At 41.0% G+C, this 24,328-nt stretch overlaps 1 protein-coding gene across 1 annotated transcript in view; it reads left to right on the forward strand.

Annotated features, from left to right (window-relative positions):
* si:dkey-178k16.1 (band 4.1-like protein 1) overlaps positions 1-24,328 on the forward strand; it is a 40,399-nt gene that overhangs the window by 7,769 nt on the left and 8,302 nt on the right. The window contains 15 exon segments of the mRNA XM_018666105.2: positions 7,990-8,078; positions 8,415-8,564; positions 14,149-14,253; positions 15,131-15,173; positions 15,275-15,350; positions 15,954-16,172; positions 16,292-16,379; positions 16,567-16,719; positions 17,889-17,986; positions 19,093-19,268; positions 19,643-19,887; positions 20,545-20,583; positions 21,750-21,779; positions 22,392-22,547; positions 22,827-23,960. Coding sequence (XP_018521621.1) covers positions 8,007-8,078; positions 8,415-8,564; positions 14,149-14,253; positions 15,131-15,173; positions 15,275-15,350; positions 15,954-16,172; positions 16,292-16,379; positions 16,567-16,719; positions 17,889-17,986; positions 19,093-19,268; positions 19,643-19,887; positions 20,545-20,583; positions 21,750-21,779; positions 22,392-22,547; positions 22,827-23,960 — 2,784 coding nt within the window. The 5' untranslated portion in view covers positions 7,990-8,006.

A 24,328-nucleotide genomic window follows, 5' to 3' on the forward strand; every position in this document is an offset into this window, starting at 1 on the left:
TGCACTTTGATCTAAAAGCTGTAATCAGACACATCCACAGTGAGGGGGAGGTAGCTCTGCTGTGCTGATGAGGGCTCTAAAACCTAAAACAATAAATGTTGAAAGATGTTTCTCAGTCTCGGGATTATTATAATGTGGTTTTTTTTTTTTTTTTTTTTTTTTTTTTAGAAATAACGTGTTATAGTGTTTTTTTTGTTGTTGTTTTTTGTACCTAAATGTAGTTGGGGTTAAAAGGAGGTTTTCTTATGATTTATTGTTTTGTAGCATAGCATCATTTCATCCAACAAGTCCTCCAACTTAAGCAACCATTTAGGTTGTTTGTCTCTAATCTCTAATATTTGTTGTCATGGTTACAATAATTAACACACACAATGTTCTGGCAATGTCATAGTGGACCTTTGTCATCATGGTTACAGTAATAAACGCATGGTTAGGTTTGTTTATTGGTTAGGAGTACAATAATAAACATTCAGTTAAGGTTGTGGAATGGTCAATCCATCCATCCAGCCCAACCTCCTCCAACACTGACTGGTCTCTCTCTATATATATATATATATCTACTAGAAACTAACTAGATGACCCTGGGCTTGTTTTTACAGGACAGTCTTGTGTCCTCAGTTAGCAGAATGATTTAGAAACCTGGAGCCTGAGACTTTCCTGACTTTCTTCTTCTTCCCAAAACTCCACACATTTTTCCCACAAAGCTTCAATATTTTGATCAGAAGAGGTGTTGATAGCACTCTCTCTTGCTTTCGTCACTGTTTTGCTCTCACACATACCAGACATCTTTTTTTTTTTCCTCCAACATACTCTGGAGGGAGGCAAACACTTGATGCAGTTAGCACATGCACAATTTCTTGACAGCATACTGTGTTTGAGGAGCTAGAGGAATCCGCAAGCTGTCGCCCGTGTGTTTCCCCTGCTCTGCTGTGACATATTTTTGAGATGCTATATTTGACAGACTTCTCCTGCCCACCTGCTGATGAAGGATGGGCCTGTGGGCAACTGAAGCGTGCCTGAAGACACATCAGTTTCCTGGGCCTCTAAATTGACAGAGTCTTTGTTTGAAAGACGGCATGAAGACAAATGGGCGCGGGTAGGCTGTGTTGAATGGTGCATCATGGACATCATTCTGCCTGAGATGATCACCCATTACATCCGTTACTATCTGGCAATTTATCTGAGCTGTCCCGCTGCAGACGGGGTGAGTGTTTTGTTTGGGGGTGGGAGTTGTTTGTTGCTTCTGTGTTGGAGAAGAGTTGTTGACATTCTACAGTTTGAGACTTCTTTCCACTTACGTGAGTTCAGTTTGAAGGTCTCTCAGTTTATCCGAGCTTACATCAGGGCCGCCGCAATGCTCAGTAATGATTACCATGTATCTGGACTGACTCAGAAATGTAGAGCGCGGAGGAGGTCATCTCCAGAGATAGACTGACATGGCAAAGCTGATAGAGTCTTGAATGAGAAGACTCAAAGATAAGGAAGTCTCTGTGCACATGTACGTGTGCTTAGAATGGTATGTGTGTGTGTGTGTGTGTGTGTGTCACTGAATTTTGCTTATCTATGTTGTGTCTTAAAAAGATTTTCAATAACTGTGACTGATCATCTAAAAAAACACAGCTTATCTTATTAATGCCTGCAGTGTTTTGTAACATACTTGAACAGGCATCACATCTTGTGGCAACAAAGCACATTAATTTGATTCGAAGATACGATCTGTTCCTTTTTGACAGTCAGAGATACCGTACATCACAGACGTTAGATTTATCATCTTTACTTTTTAGCCAAAGAGACAGCAAATATGTGAAACAAAGTGCAGCGTGATAAAAATGTTTAAAATGTGGAGGCAAGTACTTTTATACAGAAAAATTCAAGTTTACAGATGTCTCATATTTTAACACAGTGTTGGACCATCTGTACTTTTGGCTTGTGTTGTGACAGTCAGCCTGGGAGGTGTAAATGAATCATGGCTTCCTCCAGTCCTGAATGAATTATAGGATTTGCACTGGTAAATCTGCTGTTGTTGGTGCATGTTTTGTGCCACCAGCAGCTGAGACGATCTACATAGGCAGGCTGTTGCTACAACTGAGGTCATGTCTTCTGTATTCTTGAGGGAGTTCGAAGGCATTAAGGGATAGCATTCTACAACAGAACATTAAACATGGAGAGATTTTAACTATAATTCCAGTATTTGTGCAGCAAGTATCCTTAAGCCAGCAAAAATGAAAGCAAAATAATAAAATTAAGTTTTTCCTTTCCGCAAAATTATTATTGGCAGTGTGGGGGAAGGTTTCAAAAAGAATATAAGCCTTCATGAAGGGAACTCATATTTACAGAAAATATGATTGAACAGTGCACTGATAAAATAAATTGTGAAAACATCCAAATATTTAGAGAGAATTAGACATTTTTATGTTTGATCAAAATTCAGGAGGACTTTGTGTTTCTAAAATCTTGGCTACATCACTGTACGAACAGACTGAAACACTGCCAAAGCTTTCTGGATGGAATTCTCACTTTTTAATTTGAGCTGAGCACATGCATATGTAGACTCTAGTTAGACATTCTAAGATTAATAAGAAGAATTATGTAGATCACAGCGCATACTGAACTGAAACATCTTACATTCCAGAGGGAATATCTTAGACCTACTGGTTCTGAAAGAATACACTCCATTTTCATCCATCCATTATGTATCAAGTCATGGGGGCAATCCCAGCTGACATTGGGTGAGAGGCGGGGTACACCCTTGAGGTTGCTATCTATGACAGGGCTGACATATTATATAGTGATGTTTGTGGTGAAATACAGTATAACAGCACCAAAAACCTCCATCTAAAAAATAACCCTGAAGAAGCAACACCTGACAAAACCTTTGAGGCTTCACAAAAAGTATTCATTGCATGAGTATTGCACTTGATTGCATTACATTTTACAGGAACGGCATTAGATGTTGCTTTGTCCATCTCCTCTAAGCTTTAAATTAAGGTGTTAAGATTATCATGATATTTTTCTCATTTTTACAAGAGTCAAGGAGATGCTCACTAGTGCCCCTGTCGGTCTCAAACCAGCTCTTTAAGATAGCGTAGCACCCTAAAAACTAAAAGTGTCTACAGTCAATATTTTTAGAATAACAATAACTCAAGTGACTGTGAGTAATGTAAAGTGGGTCACTCATTGCGACGAACCAAAAGAGAATTATCATTTGACTCTGCAGTTCTCCTCAGCCTCACGGCGCCTCATAAGCAGCTCATTGTTTTATCTTTCTGGGCCCTCAGTTTTACTCACTTTCAGCGCCCTCGTAGTGTCATTTTTAGCTCACCTGGCAGTAGCTGAAGAGCCAGATGTTTTCTTCAGGATAGGGACTTTGATTCGTCAGGTGGCCAGAAACAGGACTTAAGAATAGAAAGAATACAAATGTTGCTCTATTTCGACTAGATGTGTATATAGGTAACTGCTTGCTAATAACTTTTCCATATCAACTTAAAATGTGATAATATGTCACTTGTTGCTTATTTCTGTTGCCCCCATATAGTCAAAAAAATGTTGACTGTTGGGTGTGGTTTTTATCAGGTTTGATTCATGGTGGCAACCCATTCTGATTCCGGGTCTTGAATTGCACATTCCTGATTGGTGTGCACAAATGCCTGACATCACCAACAGTGCACAGCCCACTTTCATACAGCAAGAAAGGTGCAGACAGAAAAACACAAAGATGGAAAAATATGCAGAATAACCAATTTTGTATTACATTAAAATGTAATAGGGCCTTTAAGGGAAATACCTCTCAGTGTTCATTCAGCAGTGTGGATTAACATTGAGAGTGACCTGCAAAGCTTCCCCAGATTTTCTGTTCCATATATCACATCTGTCACTTGATACAGTTACTAGCAGTTGTAGTTTTGTATTGTTGCAGCCTGTGTTAGTTGTAGATCAGTTTTCATCAAGACAGAAGCACATTTAGAACTTATATACACATACACACAGACACCCCAGTGCCCACACAGTTTGACATTAATAGACAAGAATGGAAGTGGAGTGGAAACTGTCTGGGATTATTTTGGTTGTCTATGACTCAAGCAAATGTTACAACCTGTGGTTTAGTATCACAGTGCTATCTGAGAGTAAAGGGAATTTAGTTAGATAACCATACCAATTTAAGCTCATTCCCATGCACTGTTTTAATTTGGTCCATAAACTTCTGAAGTATAAATAAAAATAAGTATTTCTGTCTTATTTAAGTAAATAAAAGCCAACTCACCAAATGCAACTATTTTTGGAGGACTTCAGTCCTGCACATTGTTTTCAGAGCATCACCTCCTCCGACGCAGTCATATTTCACAGAGACTTTCCTTGACGCTTGTTCTTTGAAGTTCAAGAACCAAAGAGAGACCTTTAATGGGAGTCTGTTTGAAGACAATGACTGTTACTGGGATTTTGAGTCTAAGCAGCCATAGCACCTCACACATCTCAGTCTCCATCATCTCCCTCGCACAGATGATTAGGTGTGCGGGGACCATAGCTGATGTGAAGCCAGAGTGATTGAATCACAAAGTGACCCAAATGAAAGAATTGATTGGCCTCGCGATCATGATGTGTGTGAAATGAGTGGCCTATGGTCTCTGACACTGATCTGTTAGGATTCTTCTCAAGTTTGCTTGTGATTCGCTGACACATTGTTCTGACAGCTGCTTCACGGAGTTGATATTCATGCTGAGTGGGAGTAATACAGTGGACAGATCTGCTCGGCTCATATGATTGGGTGTTCTGGAGAACTGATATTTATCAGATAAATGAGGTCTGATAAGAGATGGATGTCAAGGTAAAGAATGGAATTTGAATCATCTTTACTGTACTCCTCAGTATATAACAACAATTATATGAATTTCTAAGATGTTAAAACAGAAGGGCATTATTGTGGCCAATGCACAATGCCCCATTTGAGCAATGCACTAATTGTTGCATCCCAGTTAAAGTAAAGAAAATTAAAAAAGCTAAATGTTGTGCTCTGTGATGTGAATTAATATTATATTGATTAATAAAAATATATTTCTCTACCATCAATATACTGCAAATATATTCAAAATTACATATAAAATAATTAAACTGACTTTTTGATTGATATGATATACTGATTTATCTTTTTACATCACTACATAACAGAAAGAATGGAGCTAGGTGCTGTACTTAGGCACACTGGTGCTTATGCTGCGTATGCTGGCTAAATGCTAACATGCTAACCTTGTTTACTATTTTAGCTTAGTGTCCTGGCATGCTAACATTTGATAATTAGAGCTAAAGTATCAGAAAAAAATCAATATTTGGCCTGATGATGGGGCTTGTAAACGGATGACCAAAGTCAATTATTACAATCCATTGTATGTAAGTCAGTAAGATTTAAAATGTCTGTACAATACTTCATGGATATGGATCCAATAGTTGTTGAGCTGTCTATTCTGTGTGAGTGAATCAGAAAAAAACATTTCACACATGTAAAAACAAATACAACTGTGTTAATGTCTAATCATGAATCATTAATTAATTCTTTAATTAAAAACATATCATCATATCATTAGTAGCCTATTCCACCAAAATAAGAATCATTTCCAGACCTCAATGAGATGTACTTCATGAATACATTTTTATTGTTAGTGCTGAACTTGTGAATCTACTGCATGACTTTGAAATGCAGTATTTATAGACGAGCGGGCGGATGTTTTTGGAGAGACACTTGTATTGATAAAACTGCTTCACTAATCAGTAAGGTCCATGCAGTGCTAAAGTTTTGTTTGACAGCCATTCTGCTTCTGCACAGGGTACTGTATGCATTCATGTAAATGGGCTGCTGCCCTTGTCTGACTTTGACATCGTCTCATTGCATAAACATGAGTCGTATCAGGCAAATTTACACAAGAAAATCTTTTGGAAAATATATAAATCTCACTATGTTTTCACCACTTTAACCTGAAACACGACAAAATGTCATTAATGCATACAATATCCAGTTATAATGAGAGGATCTCTTTAATCAATTATATTATTACTCATTAATTAGAATAATTAAACAACTCACAGCCTCTTCAAAGTTGTGGAGGAACACTGTGTGGTGTGAGTGTGTGACATCTGCAGCCTTCCCAGAGCCAGACTGCACTCCTTTTTGATCTGGCTTCATTATGCAGAGGAAGGCCGACCTATCATGAAAGCTGAGACGTGCTGTGTTCCAGCCTCCCAAATTGTAAACACAGAGATGTCTTCAGACAAGTGGTTGAGGAAAAAGATGTTAATTAGGGCCTCTTCTTTGGGAGAAAATACTACCATATCTTTTCCTGGTTTACAAACACTTTCTTGGTCGTTATTAGACCAAATTAAGCTTCTGCTTTGCACCTCCCTAATGACAGTTTTCCCTGGAAGCTTTGTACTTTTTTTTTTTTTTTTTATCAGAGCTTCCCATGTCCCCTCCTTACTAATCCCTTCCTCTCATTAATCTCATGCCTTATTTTATGCTTTTTCACATACAGCCTCCAAGGTTTACATTACCAATGTCTTCACAAACGTGATAATTAGAGAAGCTGACAAATCGTTTTCTCATGTTGAAATCAACAACTAGTCTAGACTACTTCCTAATGACACTTTACTTTAAAGCAAAAAGCAAATTCTCTTTATGGCTTTATGGTTGTTAGACTTTAGGTAGTCATTAATGAAGTTCTCTCCAGTTCTAAAACAATCTTACACACGCCGCAGGCTCACACATTTCCTGGAGTTTCTTAAGAAGAAAGTGATACATTATACAGTAGAGTATGCTTTTCTTGCACACAACCTTTCTCCTGAGACTGAAAAATGGGAATATTTTAAGATAAACAATATATTCAAGGAAAGAGGGAAGCTAATAATTTAGCAGTTGCCACCTTGTATTATTTCCAGATTGGAAAAAGGGAAGCGCCTACTTAAAACTCCAATACTGCCCCATCACAATTCAATCTTTCTCAAAAATGGCTTAAGTACAGAATTTAAACAGCTTTTAATTCTGAGGAAAATTTCTCATGTTATCTTGGGAAATTTCAGCTGACATACAAGGAATGTTAAACTCATGACCCTGCGCTCACTTTTCATAATAAAGCCACAGATTGACTCTGGGTTTTATCTCGGTCAATTCGTTTCTCTCAGCTGTAACACCTAATCTGAATATCAGCTATTTTACTGTGCAAGAGTCCAGCTCGGTTATAGCAGTGGTCACCTTCAAATGACAAGCCTCATCTGTCTCCAGGTCACCTGAATATTGTATCAGAGTTGCTATATGTCTCACTCTCCAGCCCCTCTCTTTTCCTCTCCCTGGTGTCTCTCTCCTCCTCGTAACCTCTGCCTTTTATTCCGTGCTACTCTTTCCTCCCTCCTGTCTCATCCTCAGATTGTTGTCACGTTCCCGGTGCCCTCTCCTTTCTCGTCGTCTCCCTCCATCCCTCCCTCCCTCTCCCCCATTCTCTATCTCGGTGTGTCTGCTGTCTTGCGCGGTGCTGCAGGGCTCTTTGGCTGATGTAATTTATGCTATCTCCTTTGCTAGTGTGAGAGGAGAGCGTCCTGAAGCCAACACTCTTCATGCAGAGTGCTCCTGTGGGAGGCTGTGAGCCAGCACTGACTGAGCTATACTCTCTTTCTCCCTTTCACCATCCTCCTATGCACAATGACCATGCATGTGAAAAAGACACTCAATCTGCATGGTGGTAGAGGATAATTAAAATTACCATAGTGGCTTTCAGCTCCGCTGCAAAGGAAATTGGATCTGACGTCACCGCAGGTATCAGTTCTGCGGCCAGTCACTATACCACTGTGTGGAGATTCGGTGTGCTGTGTGTACAGATGGGAAAGTGTTTTGCTTACATCTCAGGAGTCAAATCCATCAGGAGTCCATAGGCGGATTTGCAGCCGTAAACACTGGTTTTTGGAACAGGAAAAGATTTGATGTTGACTGAATATGTTTATGTGTGGTTGCAGGACTGCAATCCATTTCTATGACAACAGAGAGGACTTCGGCTGGGGAAATGAAGAGCGCAATGGAGGGTGACGCCAGGAGGACCAATCAGGTGGGAGCGCTGTGGAACTTGCAGCAGCTGTAGATCATTTTGCTCAGGCCTTTCAATCACTCAGGGGCCTTCCGGCTTTCTGTTTGATATGCAAGGCAACTAGCTGCGTCTGCGTCTGCCAGCAACTTAACATCTTAACATCTTAGAGTGGCAGCTCACACTACATCATGCATTTGATGATTGCTTTACATGATCAAAGATTTTGAATTTAAATCACTTTGCAAGACAAATACATAATGGCCCCTTGAGACGCAGAATTCAGATGTTGACAAATGAAGGACAAAGTACAGTGATTTGAAGCTCACTTGCTTAAAGGAAGGATTTTCTCTCTCCCAGGTTCCCGAGGATCACGGGGACATGGATGATAGCTCAGAGAAGACCCCCAGCAAAGCCTCCAAATCCCCCCAGAAAAGCACCAAGAGGCCCAAGACCGTCCCTGTCAAAGTCACTCTCCTGGACGGCTCAGACTACGAGACTGCAGTTGAGGTACACTACTCACTTTCTGTCATCAAGCATTTATAGTTTTGGCTGTCAATTATATCAAAAATAATAATATTGTATTTGCCAGTATCTGGGACAGCACTAAAAAGAGGCCCAGCAACTTTGGCAACAGTTAAGCCAAGTGGCAGAAAAGTTGGTGAATTAGTCAAAACAAAATGGAGACTTAATAAAGGAAACAAAATGACTTGCACGAAGCATGTGACCTGCATGTCAGTCAGGTTTTTTCTTTACTGAGGAGATGAAAAACATCAGAACTGTGTTGATTGACTGTAACCTTCTTCAAACTGATAACCTGAAACAAACGTAAATGCCATATTACCATCATGTTTTCTGCATAGTGTTTGTTTGGTTGAGATTTCACTGGTGCTCTTAAATTATGTGATTGTCCCTCTTCCTCTGCAAAAATTAAATGCCACATGAATGGAGATTTAATGCAATCTTGATTGCATCTGTTTGTTCCAATGCATTCATCTTCTAATATTCAAATAACAGTAGTCGATATTTGCAGTTTTCCTAGTAATGCTCTATAAAAAAGGAAACCTGACTACTTTCAGTTTTACCTCCAAATAAAATAGTATTGCATATTTTGGTTAAACTGTTTGCTTGTTCACAGCTAGCCTTTCACAATCTGTCTGATTCAACAGGTTGTTTTTGCTCTGTCAGGCTTTGCTGTAGGGATAGTTCCCAGTGTTCCCAGATCTCAGTTTGGTGCTTACAGAGTTATCATAACTGATAAAAATGATGGCCGTAACTGAAAAAGTCAGAGCTTTCCTTTAAAGTTGCTTCCAGCTTCACAGCTTTCTTTGCAGAGAGTTATCCTTGGGTAATTGTTTCACCATTTGCAATTCTGCAAACACGCAGGAACATAATTAGAAAAAATGACTTCAAAAGGTTGTTTTTGTGTGGCTGTTTCGCTACGGTAAAGTGCCCACATGCTTAGAATTCCAATCTTGCTGCGCAGGTGACAAAAAATACAGCATTTTAAGAAGCTGGTGTACTTCTCCCCCGTTTGAATGGAGCCCTTGACTCAGCACAGTCCACCACAGTACACCTCAGTGGGATTTAGCCTCCCTCTGTAATACATGCTACTGAGTCAGGAAATGTAGCTCTGTTGCTATTCTCGCTGAGAGGGGGAGTGACGGGTAGAGGGAGGTGAGACAAGCTCTGCATTGTGGGGGATGGAAGGCTCAGATGAGCAATCCCCGGCTTCCATGAATCGTGACTCTGTAGCCTTTTGTGTTTGTAAACAGACGGGTGTAGCTCAGCGAATTCCCTCCGCTCTTTGGTTTATTTGAATTTCACAGTAACCTACACGCTCATCATGATCGAGTACTGCTGAAAATTAATTTGCTCCTGGACATTAAATGACTTCTGAGGATAGAGCAAGGGGTGTCGAATGAGGTCTTCCTGGGCAGGGCTTGCAGAGCTGCCGTGAAGCACATTAAAGACGCCGCCGGGAAAGCCCATTGGCTGCTGCCGCTGATGGAGTGTGATGGGAATGATCTTGTTGCCTGCTCGACCTTATTCGTGTCAACTATATTCCTTTTATGGCTTACCGCCTCCCACGTGACCTCACATATTTTACTTACAAGAGGCAGCGAGTGGAGAAATATGTCAGGAGTCCTGACTGAGGCGTCACACACACATTTTCTCCACCCAATCTCTCCTTCTGTTCTTGGTTACGTGCATGCACATACACACACACACGTACACATGCAAACGCATTTCTTCATGTCACCTGGGCAGCGACACAAGAAGTATTGGGGTTTGACAGGAAATCCATACAGCTGACAGATGAGTGCTCTTATGTTTGACCGGGGAGAAAATAGAATGGGAGAAGGAAAGAGGGGGAGGAAAAGATGAAAAGAGTGGGGGAGGAGATGAGAGAATAAGACAGAGAGGCAGTAGATACCAGGAGTGCTTGTTTGTGTACTGTAGTATACTCGAGAGTGTGTTTATCAATGTGTCTGGAAATGAAAAAGGCAAGTGGGGACACAATGATGAATGCAGTGAAATCATTAGTTTAATTACAGTCATGATGTCCATTGAACAAACAGGCTCTGATGATAAAAACACAAGGAAGCAGCCTGAGCCTCCTATCGATGTTTGGCTCACGACATTATAGATATTGATTGAGCGCAGTGCATTTACATGGTTTACTCCTTAACCTAAAGCCATACTATTAAACCAAGAATTCCATCACCTGCTGAAAACACTAACACAGAAAACTCTAGTTATTATTTCTTCTTCTTCTTTTTTTTTTTTTTATAGTGTTTTGAATGAAACATCTGGCTTTTTATATAAAATCCTGAGGAGGCCATTGTATTTGCAACTACTTAAACTTTGGCTGAACAGAATTTTCTCTGCAGGCCCAGCTCGTAAAATGCAACTGTTCATTTTCACGGTTTATTCATTTTTGCTGGTTAACCACAGGACCGTGCGAGTTTCGACTTCATTAAAGAGACAGAGCTGTTTGGGGTCTGCTTTCATGAATTCAGTGCATTCTGCACTAGTGATATTTCAGTGCTCAGCAGCTGATGTTAACCAATTACACTATTTAAGAGGTGCTTTATTCACATGGTAACAGAAATAATAACAAAGGAGTAGCTTTTGTGCATTCATCCTCTGCACTGGCACTTCTGAAATGTGTTTCTTTTCCACATTAATAGCCTGAATTGTGCTATAAAACTTATAATACCTCTGACCCAAACCAAATTATTTCTGTAACTTGTTTCTCTGTGGGAGATTAATGCAGCAGTAGCAGCAAGCATATAGGAAAACGTGGGACAGCAGATACATCCACGTATGAACAGGATTAAATCTACTGCCTAGAGTGCTGAACATTCTTACAGTCCTCAAAGAAAACCACCAGCTCCATTAATGAGAGGTGCATGTGATCATTGTTAATGAGTCAAAACCAAATAAAAGATTCATGACACTGTGACCAAGCTCGGCCTCCTTCGAAAAAGCTTAAAGGATGGTGAATCGGTTGTTGTCTTTCCTCTGTTACACAGCACCAATCTATGATGCATCCCTACACAACTCCTCTCTGCTTCCTCACCTCTCAGGAGGTCAGAGTGCACAGTCAGTGCACACAGTCAGGGTTCAGCATTTTGCTCCAGGGAACTTCAGAATGTATATTTGCCAACACTGTAGCTCAGCCTGTGATAAAGGGGTAATTTATCTATGTTCTACACTTCTCGACATCCTATACTGTGCTTCAAGCTGCCACAGGGACATTTTACACATTGAAAATCTGGGGTTTCTTCCACTTAAATCCAAGATAATTTTATCATCAGTAGAATTGTTTAGGAACTTGAGCAAATTTAAGATATTTTTGAAGCTTTTGGGGCAGCTGTGGCTCAGGAGGTAAAGCAGATCATCCACCAGTCACAGGGCTGGTGGTTCAATCCCCAGCTTCTCCCATATGTTGATGTGTCCTTGGGCAAGACACTGGACCCCACACTGTTCCTCATGTCAGACCAGCACCTTGCATGGTAGCTTACTGCACTAGGTGTGTGTGTGTGTGTAAATTTGTGAATTAGAGGCAAATTGTTACATGATTTGGTTAAAGCCACTATTATATAACAGCCATTTACTTTTATCCCCCTCAAGTGGCCATGAGTTAAAGTTTGTAAACTACAGCTATTAATGAAATGACTCTGGAACTCAAGGACTTTTGGTCTATCTACATTCAAGTATTACAATTTAAATGATTACTACATTCATATTTCCTGCCACTTTCCCTTGCTGAACCTGCTGCCACCATGATCCAACAATAAGTGGTAGAAAATGGATGGATGTCAAGTCAACTCAATTTTATTATAATTTTATCATTATATAGTGCCGAATCACAACAAAAGTTATCTCAAGAAAGCTCTAGTGACATTAAGCGGAGGGAGTTGGATGGATGTCATTCTTTCATTTAATTTATTTCAGATGAACTAAAAAACAAGTGTCACGACTATCTGAGTGGCTCTGTGGTGAGCCTTCTAACGTCTTTCTGAAGAAAAAATTCCCTGGTGAATCAATGGGCATTTATTTGCATTTATTGCAAATATCATGTAAGATTTTTAGGTTCACCCATAATAGAGACTAAAATCTGTCTCTTGACACTAAAGATTGAACACTGTAGCTATGAAGAAAGCCATGCTAATACATTGCATAACAGAGGCTACACTGCATTATGGCACGTTCTCCTTCTCCTATCCTCTCCTCTCCCTTCCTTTCCCTTCCCATTGATTTGACAGTGCTGTCTTTCCACTTGGGTTAGTTAAAGTGACTAAGTTTAATAGATTTACTTTCTCCTTGGCAAACCATTAACCAATTCACTTACACACACTGTCTCTCCTCATCTTGTTTGCATGGTTGAGGCTATCAGCAAAATGGATTTCTAGGATTACACCAAATGGCTGCTAACACAATCAGCCCACAGAACTAGTTACAGAAATGTGATTGGAGCCAATTGGAGCGACAACAAAATCTCATCAGCAGCCCCTGAATTGGTTGCCATGCTTGGGGGGCCACCTGAGATGTGTGTTGCAAATTCATTTTGTTGGAAAATGGAATATATGCGCCTCTCCCCAAAAAAATCTCTGACTGCAGCCTCAGCTTGTTAATCAGCAATATTCTCTCAATACTTTGCCAATGGCAGCCTCAGTGCAGCAGGATATAAATTATTATTTATTTGATTGAGAGGCAGATTGCTTTGTAATGGTTAATTAATTAGCCTTTCTTAAATTTTTAAAAGGTATGCTGACTGTACTGCCAGCTTTTCTTACAAGGGCTGAACAAAGCTGTGTGATGGCCTCGTAGTAACCAGAGATAGAGAAAGTGAGGTGGCACACGCACACACAGAAGGGACCTATTACTTCTGTTTCCATGGTAACAGTTGCTTGGTTGCCTTGTCGCCATAGGAGCCAGGTTTCCCTTGGAGATGAAGCTGGCGTGTGTGTGTGTGCCTGTGTGTGTCTGTGCATGTGAGTGTGTGTGTGTGTGGAAACAGCATTTTGCCAAGGCTGTCTGTGCAACCCACAGAGGTCCTGTTTTCAGCCCTGAAGGGCTGGATAGAAAATAGGTGTGGTCTGCTGAAACGCCACTGATGCAAAAAGCAATTCCTCCCCTTATATAGGCATTGAGAGTGAAGCTCCTCCCACTCAGCAGGGGAGAGGACAGACTGGAAGCATCTCTCAGACCACAGTTTGGGTGGATTTTTGTGTTACTGATATTATTGGTCAACCAACCACTGACATTGTGTTCATGCCAGCTAATAGTGTAGATATAGACAGAACATATGATTAGAGAAAAGTGTATAACATGTAACAAAGGGTCCTGACTGGAATCGAACCAGGGACATTGCAGTTATATGGTATCCTAAACATTAGACTAGCTGATGACAGCCTCACACATCTTTATTAAAGTGCATTATTACACTTACGTGTATTGTCATCTACTGTTTTGCTACAATACACTTTACAACCTGAACCTGCAACGTGTCATCTGCCCACTTGCTGTGTGTTCTTATGCTGTATGTTTTGTATGCATGTGTGTGTGTGTGTGTGTGTAACAGAAATTTGCCAAGGGCCAGACCTTGCTGGACATGGTGTGTGGCCATCTGAACCTGCTGGAGAGGGACTACTTTGGCCTGACTTTCCAGGACACAGACAACTCCAAGGTCAGACACACAAAAACACAAACACACACACATTAGGATGGCTTACTTGGGGATGCTAAATTTACTTTTACTCATTCTTAGATCTGTAACTGACTAATCTGCAGCAAATGCACTGACAAAATGCAGTCACAGTTAAAGCTAACAGAGGACACCAATTTTGTCCCCTGGTAGAAACTATCCTGATTCAGCTGGTATGAAGTCCAAAATGTATCTCCACATCAGAGATGTCTCACATACACACAGGTTCATGTGTGCGCTGGGTTTGTTTCTCATCTTGATTTGCATTATTTGAAAAACAGTCAAGTAATTTTCCATAAAACAAATTAAAGGCCAAATATATGTGTGTGATGAATTTAGCGCAAAAAAAGGCTAATTACTGTTTTGATTGGATTATGTCACTGATTTCAGAGAAAATGCCACCCAGTAGCCAACCAGCCCATTTAACCAACTTGTTTTTCCAGGTGTTATAAAGCAGCAAGCCCTTTGTTGCCCTTTAAACTGTGCTTAACTACTCACAGCTTGAGAGTGGCACACATGGCCTTTAACCTTTTAAAATGTGATTAGACAGTATGGCCTTTTAAAAATGGTGCACGGGGTCCACAGTGCACCATGAAAGCTGGAGTGACATTAAGTGGAGGAAGTTGGATTCAACCGGCATTTATAGCCCCAATATTGATGCTGTCAGTGTTCATATTAGCTTTCATCCATTTTCTTGTAGCATGAATGTATTTGGCTCTCAAATTGAGAATAGATTTTAGAAAGGGAAGAGCAGTCAGCGAGCTACAGTAGTTAAAAGGGTCTTCTTAAAACGTGAATATGGATGATTTTGCTGAGGTCAAATTTCTCAAAAGGGATTGTCTCTGCCTTTCTTTATCAGAACTGGTTGGATCCCTCCAAAGAGATTAAGAAGCAAATTCGAGGTAAGTGCAGCAGACACACATACACAGACCAACAAATCACACAGTATTTTAATGAACAGGCAGCTCTTCACAAAACAACCTTGCTGGTTGTTTGTCCACAGTTGGTTCCTGGATTTTTGGATTTTCTGTCAAGTTCTACCCTCCAGACCCATCTGTTCTCATCGAAGACATCACTAGGTAAGTCTGAATACAACAACGAGGGGCTTTTTAACTTACAGTTAAATAACACTGACTTGTTTTGGTTGTCTAAAGCTAATGTACTGAGTTGTCCAGAGGATGTTTTCATTTTGGCAGGATTTATAGAGAGAACATAATAAGATCAGTACAAAGTACCCAGGCTAACTGAATACACTTCCAATAAAGGTTGAAGACAAGGAATTACCTTTAGTAGTTTTTGGAGTAGGGCAAACAGGCTAGCATCTAGAGTGTCTAGCATGTTTGTACCATATATACTCCATGCAGACATGGGGGATATGCTATATGGGGGGGGCGGGTGTATTAAGATTTGTGTATTAAGATTTGTCCTCTGAGCACTACAAATGTCTGTAGAAAATTTCATAACAATCCATCCGGTAATGGTGGAGATATTTCAGATTGGTGGACTGGCTCACAGACATGTGAACAGATCAATGCTGCTAGCATGATGCAAAACTTGAGTCAGCACCAAATAAGCATTGAGACTGAGAACAATTCCAACAGTGGTTCTTCCAGGTGTTTCCTGATAATGTAGACTCATAACTCTTGAAGACAAGTGTTAGCAGAATTTCTGTGTCTCTTCAGGTACTACCTGTGCCTGCAGCTGAGGGACGACATCCTGTCTGGTCGTCTACCCTGCTCGTTTGTCACCCATGCTCTCCTGGGCTCCTACACCGTCCAGGCCGAACTAGGAGACTACGAGCCCGAAGACCACGGCCCTGACTATGTTAGCGATTTCCGCTTTGCCCCCAACCAAACACGAGAGCTGGAGGAGAGAGTGATGGAGCTCCACCGTAACTACAGGTCAGAGAAAATACAGCTTCATTAATTAAATTGAATCCCATGAGGATAATTGAAGATGCTGGTCCTTTTGATTTGAAAATGAAAGAAGTGATGAATTATGTGTGACATTTGCGTCGTAGGGGAATGAGTCCGGCAGAGGCTGAGGTGAACTTTCTAGAAAATGCCAAGAAGCTCTCGATGTATGGTGTGGACTTGCATCATGCTAAGGTATAGAATTAATACTGCTAGACCTTTCAACTGTCAAAGTTTTGTGAGGGTTTTTTGTCTCTCTATACCTGTTTTTTTATGTTTTATGCCCATTTTTAATCTGTTTTTAATCTATTGTTTGTTGTGTAGCACTTTGGGATTTGCTTTATAAATAAAATGAATTATTATTATTATTATTGTTTATCAGGATTCAGAGGGAATTGACATAATGCTTGGGGTGAGCGCCAACGGCCTTCTCATCTACCGAGACCGCCTCAGGATCAACCGGTTCGCCTGGCCAAAAATTCTCAAGATCTCCTATAAAAGAAGCAACTTCTACATCAAGATCCGCCCCGGAGAGGTAAATAAAAACTGATAATTATCTTGTCTTTTGCATCTTGCTTGACGCAGTAGGAGTTCACTGCGCAATTACTGCATGCACAGCCACACTGGAACAGCTCATGACAGTCGCTCCGGCAAAGCCGAGGCAAGTGGAATGAAGGATCATTTGGTAAAGAGCCAACTCCACATTTCTATTTCATGGTTTCACAGTTGTTAAAATTACATCATTGTCTCTCTTGACTTGTCCCAAGCAGCATAAATAGTCATTTCATGGTTTGATAAAAGAGTTATTTCTGAGATTTATCTGCTGCAAACCATGTGACAACTGACGAGGAGTATTTTTTCCATCATTATTTATAGACCTCAGAGTTACTGTTCTTAAATATTATGATGATAGGTCATGTTTTTGTTCTTCTCCTCTTCCTCTGAGCCTCTGTGGTGACTTTAAAGCCTGATTAGCCAGTCTTGAGGATTTGCACTTTCATCAAGGATTTTACTTTGCAAGTGTTAGAGCCACATTATGCTCGCTCTGGTTTTCAACTCCCTAAAATTATTATGATTTTGCTGTTTTTTTTTTTCCTTCATTCTTTGGCCTTCAGGGTATGTGGAATGTGTTTTATATCCACTGTTAAACTGGCATTGACATCTTCATAGTGAATACCAAGGCCATTCTGTGCATATACTTTGTTCTGCATATCTATCCTCTTAAGTCAGCTGTCACTTCAAATTTGCCTGCAGGATCGTCATTGTGTTTTAAAGCCCTTTTATTCTAAACTGTCCCCACAGAATTTTTGCGTGGAACAAAAGTTGGCTTCTTCTTGTGAACAGACTAGTCCTAATATTTAAAGGCCTGTTATATTGCTAATAACCTATTGATTTGAAAGCGTCTTCTTCTGCTCGCAACGCTGAACATCTGACGGAGTGAGTGCACGAACTGGCTAATTTGTAGGTCGGTTAGAGATGGAAAATCTACCTGACATGGCAGACGCAAGAATATATTTCTACAAGTAAACAGAAAAACTGCTTCGATTTTTCCATTGCTGCGGAGTAAACACAATTCACCTTGCCACCACCCCTCCGTCTTTACCCACACTCACTCCCTTCACTCTCCTTTTCTTCTTCACCGCCCTCCCTCTTCCTCCCCCTCCTCCTCCGCCACCACCGCCACTCCTTCCCCTCACCACTCAGTATGAACAGTTTGAGAGCACCATAGGCTTCAAGCTGCCCAACCACCGGGCCTCAAAACGATTGTGGAAGGTCTGCATTGAGCACCATACCTTCTTCAGGTAGGACTTACACAGACAGACACACCTTTCCTGCACTGTAGTTGTTGAACCCTGCATGTACTGTCGGCACAGTAGAGCTATCCTGCTATCTTTATGAGAAACTCATTATACAGATGTGTCAATTCCCAACTTCTCACGATAACACTTTTTTACAGGCCCCATAGTTCTATTTTAATTTCCTTGAGAGGAACTGACATGTAACTGTAAATTTATGGGAAGGTTGCTGAAGAGGACAAGGTAATTTGTTACTAATTACAGGGAAAATGGAGGAAGTAATCAGTTGGTACACTTCTAATTAAATAATTAATTCTAATTAATTAGAGAGCCTTTTAGTCAGGACGCAGCTGGTTAGCTGAACTTGCACAAATATGAAATTTGTCTACAGGCAAACATATAATTCAACATCTGTGTAATATAAAATTTGCAATAATAAGTTGGGTTCAAATGAGGTTTGTCATTCTGCCAACAACCTCATATCTTTGTACAAAAGTGTTAAACTGACATACTGTGGTTTTACAAGGCCAGACTATTTCTTGGCTGGGCACAGTGAATTCCTTTGGTTTCCGCTGGCTGCCATGGCAACCTCACAGTGACAAAAATCGCATGACATGACTTGAGGTGCTAGCTGGTAGGGTTTGTTACCTTTGGAGAGAGGTAACTCTTTCCAGTCTTTGTGCTAAGATAAGCTAATCAGCTCCTGGTACTGGCAATGTCATATTTGGCGTACAGACATGAGAGTGGTGTCATTCTCATCGAATTCTCTGCAAGAAAGCAAATAAGCAAAATGTCAAAGAATAATATTTCAGCTGTTCTTTCAAGGAAATTCCTCTGGAAATCAGCTCATAAAGTAAACACAACTAACTAAATGGAAATAGCTGTCTTATTGTGTTGTGCTGTTTACTTTCCCTATAATTAGCGCCAAATCATCAATGTAATTCTTTTCATTAAACCTCACATGGAATTATTAAGAAATTAGGGTCCAGGAAAATAAAGCAGCACCCCTTTCTCTCTTTACCAAATTTAAACTGTGTAATTAAGTAAACGATATCAACAAGGTGCAGAATCTAAGTATTTGTGGCTTTTACACAACCTGAACCTTCTTGCAGGCTAGTTTCTCCAGAGCCACCTCCTAAGGGTTTCCTGGTGATTGGTTCCAAGTTCCGCTACAGCGGGCGAACCCAAGCCCAGACCAGACAGGCCAGCGCTCTGATTGACAGGCCTGCCCCACAGTTTGATCGGTCCGTAAGCAAGAGGTACATGCTGCCTCGAAGCATTGATGGAGGTGAGTACCCTGACTTTGTCTACCCCGAGATTCACTCATGTTTCCTGGATTATGTTATGTGGAGCAATAACCAGGCTCCAGCCCCACAGGTTGGATTGATGGATGGGTAGCAATATAGGCATGAAAACATTGTCCTCCCCTCTCACACAGTGTAAATATTTCAGCAACAGGACTTATTGATTTTGTGTTATGGCCTTCAAAATGAAGAGAGTTCCTATCAAATCCCCAGGAACTGAAATTAAGGAAGTTTTTGACTTGCTGTCTCCTATACACAGCTTATTGAGAACTGTGGCCTTATTAAATACTTCATAGTATAACATCCGATGTAGAAGTCCATGCTGTTGATTGTCACCCTCCCCTTATCACTTCACCAGCCTCGGCTCTTGGCGATAGCATGGACCAGCTCTCTCAGCGGAGCTCCAGCGAACGCACGCAGTTCATGTCCAGGGAAGACCTAGACCAAGAGGGTAGCCTGGATCTGGACCATGATCAGTACCACTATCAGGACCAAGACCAGGACCAGTACACAGATCAAGAGCTGGAGCAGCATGAAGGTCAAGATCAGAAGCAGACACGGGGCGCCAACATCTCAACGCCCACCAAGACTTTAGAGCTCAAGGTACAGGATGAAAGGATACAACGCTGTTCATATATACAGAAACCTGCTTTCAGTGCAGCTCTTGTTGCCTTGGTTGGTTTACAACTGAAACATTTTAGTGCACACAGTATGCACTAATTACATGTCATTAGTTTTAATTGAGCCACAGCCTTGTCAGTCAATAATGTAAATGAAATCAATGTAAAAATTTGGCAAGTGTGAAAACCAAACCGCAGTTTTGAGGAAAGCATGGAGAAACACTCAAGAGCAGTTCCTTTGGATCATTTGAAAAACTACATAGCACTTGCTGTGCCCCAAGTAAGAAAAATCCCTCATTGAACCTTTTACTAACACTCTTCATCCTTCTCTCTCACATTCCTTTTCATTTAAGACTGTAATCAACATCCTGATTTTTTCTCTCCGTGGCCTAATTTCCCCTTTTTTCTGCTCCTCTTCCTAGTCTTATAAGACCTCTTAGTATGAGTCCTCTCCTCTCACTATTTCTTAAATCAACTTGCAAAATCTGATTTGACCTTTTTGCTACATATATTATTTCTTTAACCCAGCATCCTGCCTCTAACAGTTATTCTCTCCTCACTGCTGTAACGTTAACCCTCTTTGCTAACCTCTGCTCTGTTTCTCTGACCTCTCTTTTCTCTGCCACGTCCTCTCCTGCAGAGCGAGGAGGCAGGCTCGCCTGTAGACTCAAAGCCAGAGGTATTTTGGCCTTGGACATTAGTGTCTGTCTTTGTGGTTTTGGTTGACGTAGGTCATGCACCCATAGTCTGTGTATGTTAAGCATGACCTGTCCTTTTTGATTGTTTGTCCCTGGAGGGGATGTTATTTCTTTCCATGTCATGATTTCCAGGATTCCTCTGAGAATAATCCATGGAAACTGCATGAATCGATCTTCAGATGAATAGACATAAAATGTTTAATATACATTTATTCAGGCTCGTCCTTTTCTTTTTCTCTGTCTGCCCACTGGGAAATAGTTTCAGAGGAAATTCATATTAGATTTTCTTCATAGGCACTTAGCTCGCATCCAGAGTGGCTTAAACAGTTCAACCCCAGTGGGAAAAGCTTCTTTTTTTTTTCAATTGTCAACACATGCTCACGAGCGTGCATCTTAAACAGTGTCCCTGTGTGAAATTAGAGGGATTGATTGATATTAGTAAACAGATGGCCATTAAGCGCTGTGCATGATTCAGTGAATCAGTGTTGTAAAAAAAAACTCCTAGTACTCCCGCTGAGATGTGTAAGAATCTCATTATTTTATCATTATTTGATTTAATTAATAATTATTTTTGAATTATTCCTTTGTTGTGTTCGTTGTAATGATACACAAATTCATTTTATTTTTTATTTATACTGTGAAGATTATTCCAGTGTATTTAGTCCATATTTTTCCTATGCAGGCGTGTGCAGTAGTATTATAAAGTACTGCAGGAAATATTGGTGCTGCATTTGTCACAAGAGGATCTGTTCATTTGTGGTTTTGTAATGTGTTCTCACCAAATCTTTAAATGAAGAAGTATGGGAATAATCCCCCTTGCCAAGCACTTAAGTTCAGTCAATACATGACTGCATTAATTATCAGTTGGCTGATGCCGAAATGGATTGTCCCTGCCTTCTTGGCAGAACATTAAATGGCTTAACAGTCTTAGTCCGAAGCCCCAATGGTGTCAACTGTTTCTGTTTGTTTGTCCATCTGGCTGCCTGCCTTTTTGACTCACATGCAGCACTTTACCTCTTTGTCTCTGCACGCATCTGTTCTCCCACCCCAACCCTCCACCCCCCAATTCTTCAAACTCCTGCTTTGCTCGAAACCCTTCCCTTCATCTCACTTGCCCCACCTCGGGCTCCCTCATCTGTTGGACAAGGATCTGGCTACCCCTCGGCCCAAACAGGAGGTACTGCTTGTCCTCTCTTTTTGGCATGTGCTGTGAGTGACCCCCACCAGGTGTGCTGTGTTTCTTATTCATACCTGTGCCCATCACTTACTGTTAGAGCGCAGTAAGCAGCAACAGTAATATAGGTCATGTTAAAGCATTCTGCTTATTTTCTACAGCACACATAATCATTTGGTGCACCGGTTTGGGGCTTAAGCTCCATCTTCCAAAGATTGGTGCCCATTAAGGCAGAGTGCAAATGGTTATTTATGATGATGTTTAAGGTGTATTTTTGGAAACAAAATAGGGCAGCAGTTAAGTACTTTGGGGAAATATACTGTTGAATAGCTTGCCCCTGTAATTTATAAGGTAAAAGAAAAATGTTGATAATACTTACAGTCTGATTGAACTACATTGGGGTCATCATTGGGACCTTTATTGTCCAACCATGTGGTGCAGCATAGTAACAAAACAGAAAACAAGCAATCATGGACCATTCCCTCATCAGATTTATAAGAAAGAGTTTTTTTTTGTTTGTTTGTTTTTTGTAGAAATGACCATAACTGTATAATAGATTTAGAACTAATATTTTAACCAATGTTAATTAGTGTCTCTGATGTACTTTTTGAGCAGCAGTTCCTGGATAAGCCAGAAGATGTTATACAAAAGCACCAGGCCAGCATCAATGAGCTGAAGAGGGCTTTGAGGCAGCCTAACAGCAAAATGGCCCAGAGGGAGAAACGCCTCTCCTCAGCTACTCCTCCCGGAGGAACCCCTGAGCGGAAATCAGTAAGACTAAAATCCTGTTCCCAAGTCATTGTGCACACTGAACTGACTACCGTAAGTTAGCATTTAAAAAAAAAAAAAAAAAGTTATATTGGTCAGCATTTTCCCATCCTGTCTACTTTTAACATTCTCTATCAAAATTGTGATCCCACTGAGCCAAAACACAGAAAATTAGGAAATGGCACTCATTACAGTATTCATATGGGGTAACTATGATTTCACAAATGGAAGAGCAGTGTACCTAGCTAGGCTAATGCAACTGTCTACTCTATGTCAACATAGGCGACCGGTGATGGCAAATTGATTGACAAGCAGGATGCTTATGAAGGAGCACTGGATACTTACTCTAAAGTGGAAAAGAGTAAGACCTCCTCTATGGTTAGAAACACATTTGCGTCTTGGACTGAAGCGAATATGAACGATTGTCAAACACCCTGGGACTCTTTGAGGACTAGACCCGGAGCATCTCCGAAACAGGAAACAGACTTTACAACAACAGGACTAACAGATTCAAGCCCCATGGATGACACCATAGCAACTAACAGGCATCAGGATTCCGTATTAGCAAGGAATGCCATTCAAGAAAATGGATATGGATCTCCACCGGACAAACAGAGGAGTGCAACAAACTATACAGATGTGAGGCATCGTCAGTATGAGCACGAAATTCGCCGAGAGAGACCAAAGAACTTTGAAAGTCCGGTCGCTGTGGATTCTCTCCCACAGGACAACAGAGCCAGAATTGAGAGTGACGCGAGGCACTGTGAGACTTGGAAAATAAAAGACCGGAGCCCCATGGGAACGAAGGATTGGAACAAAACTGGCAACTCACACTCAGAAGTCACCAAAATAGTCCCTCTCAAGCCACAGCGATCAAAGAAGTCTTTGAATAAAGAGAACAAAGGTGTTGTAAACCCTCAAACTCAAAGCCAGTCTGACAGAGGCATCTCTGCTGCAGCCGGGGATGTACAGATGACAAAATCAAAAGACGGATCCTGTGAGGCAGGAAGGAGACTGGATGATGATAATACTGTACTGCAGTCTACCACAGATGTTTTCAAGGAAAACACAACAGTCACCAAATACCACAGTGAGGCCGCAATGTCGTATCAGCAGCAAACTCAGCTACATCAACAGATAAAGAATGAGTTGTTTGGACAACAGGAGCTAAGAGACTGCAGAGATGCAACAGGGCAAAGTCAGTGGACAAGAGGAGGAGGCATGCTATATGAAGATAATTTTCAAAACAACTCTGAGTTTAAAGAGAATGTCTTTTCAGGATCCAAATTTCCAACAGCTCCCCCCCGAAGTCTCCCTCTGAAAACGCAGTGGTCCCGAGACAGACAGAGCAACATGGACAACAGCCACATCCACTACAGGACGCCCAGTCAAGAAACAGCAAAAAGGAAGCAAGCGGTAAAACCATCTGCCCCCCCCCAACCTGTTTGTCAATCATCGGAAAATAAAACATTGCATGAGCTTCAGGCGATGTCGTGCAAATCTTGTTTTTAACCATCTAAAAACAAAACAAAAAAAATCACACACATAACTTCAGAACTCATGTGGCTGTGTATGAGAAAGCAAAAGTCCACGTTCCTTCGCATCGCATCATTGATCGACTCAATTCACGTCCATGGCTCAGGGAGCTCTTTTGCTTTCCCTGGTTCCCCTCAGCAAAGCTTGACATCTGCTTGGCCATTTCAGAACCCTGCGGGCCTTTAAGCAAAGTTCCCATTGCTTAAGCTTCAGGCGTCCCCTTTTTATCCCACCTTTAACTTGTCACG

This window comes from Lates calcarifer, linkage group LG6 (genome assembly GCF_001640805.2).
Source record: "Lates calcarifer isolate ASB-BC8 linkage group LG6, TLL_Latcal_v3, whole genome shotgun sequence".
In the NCBI taxonomy this organism is placed as follows: domain Eukaryota; kingdom Metazoa; phylum Chordata; class Actinopteri; family Centropomidae; genus Lates; species Lates calcarifer.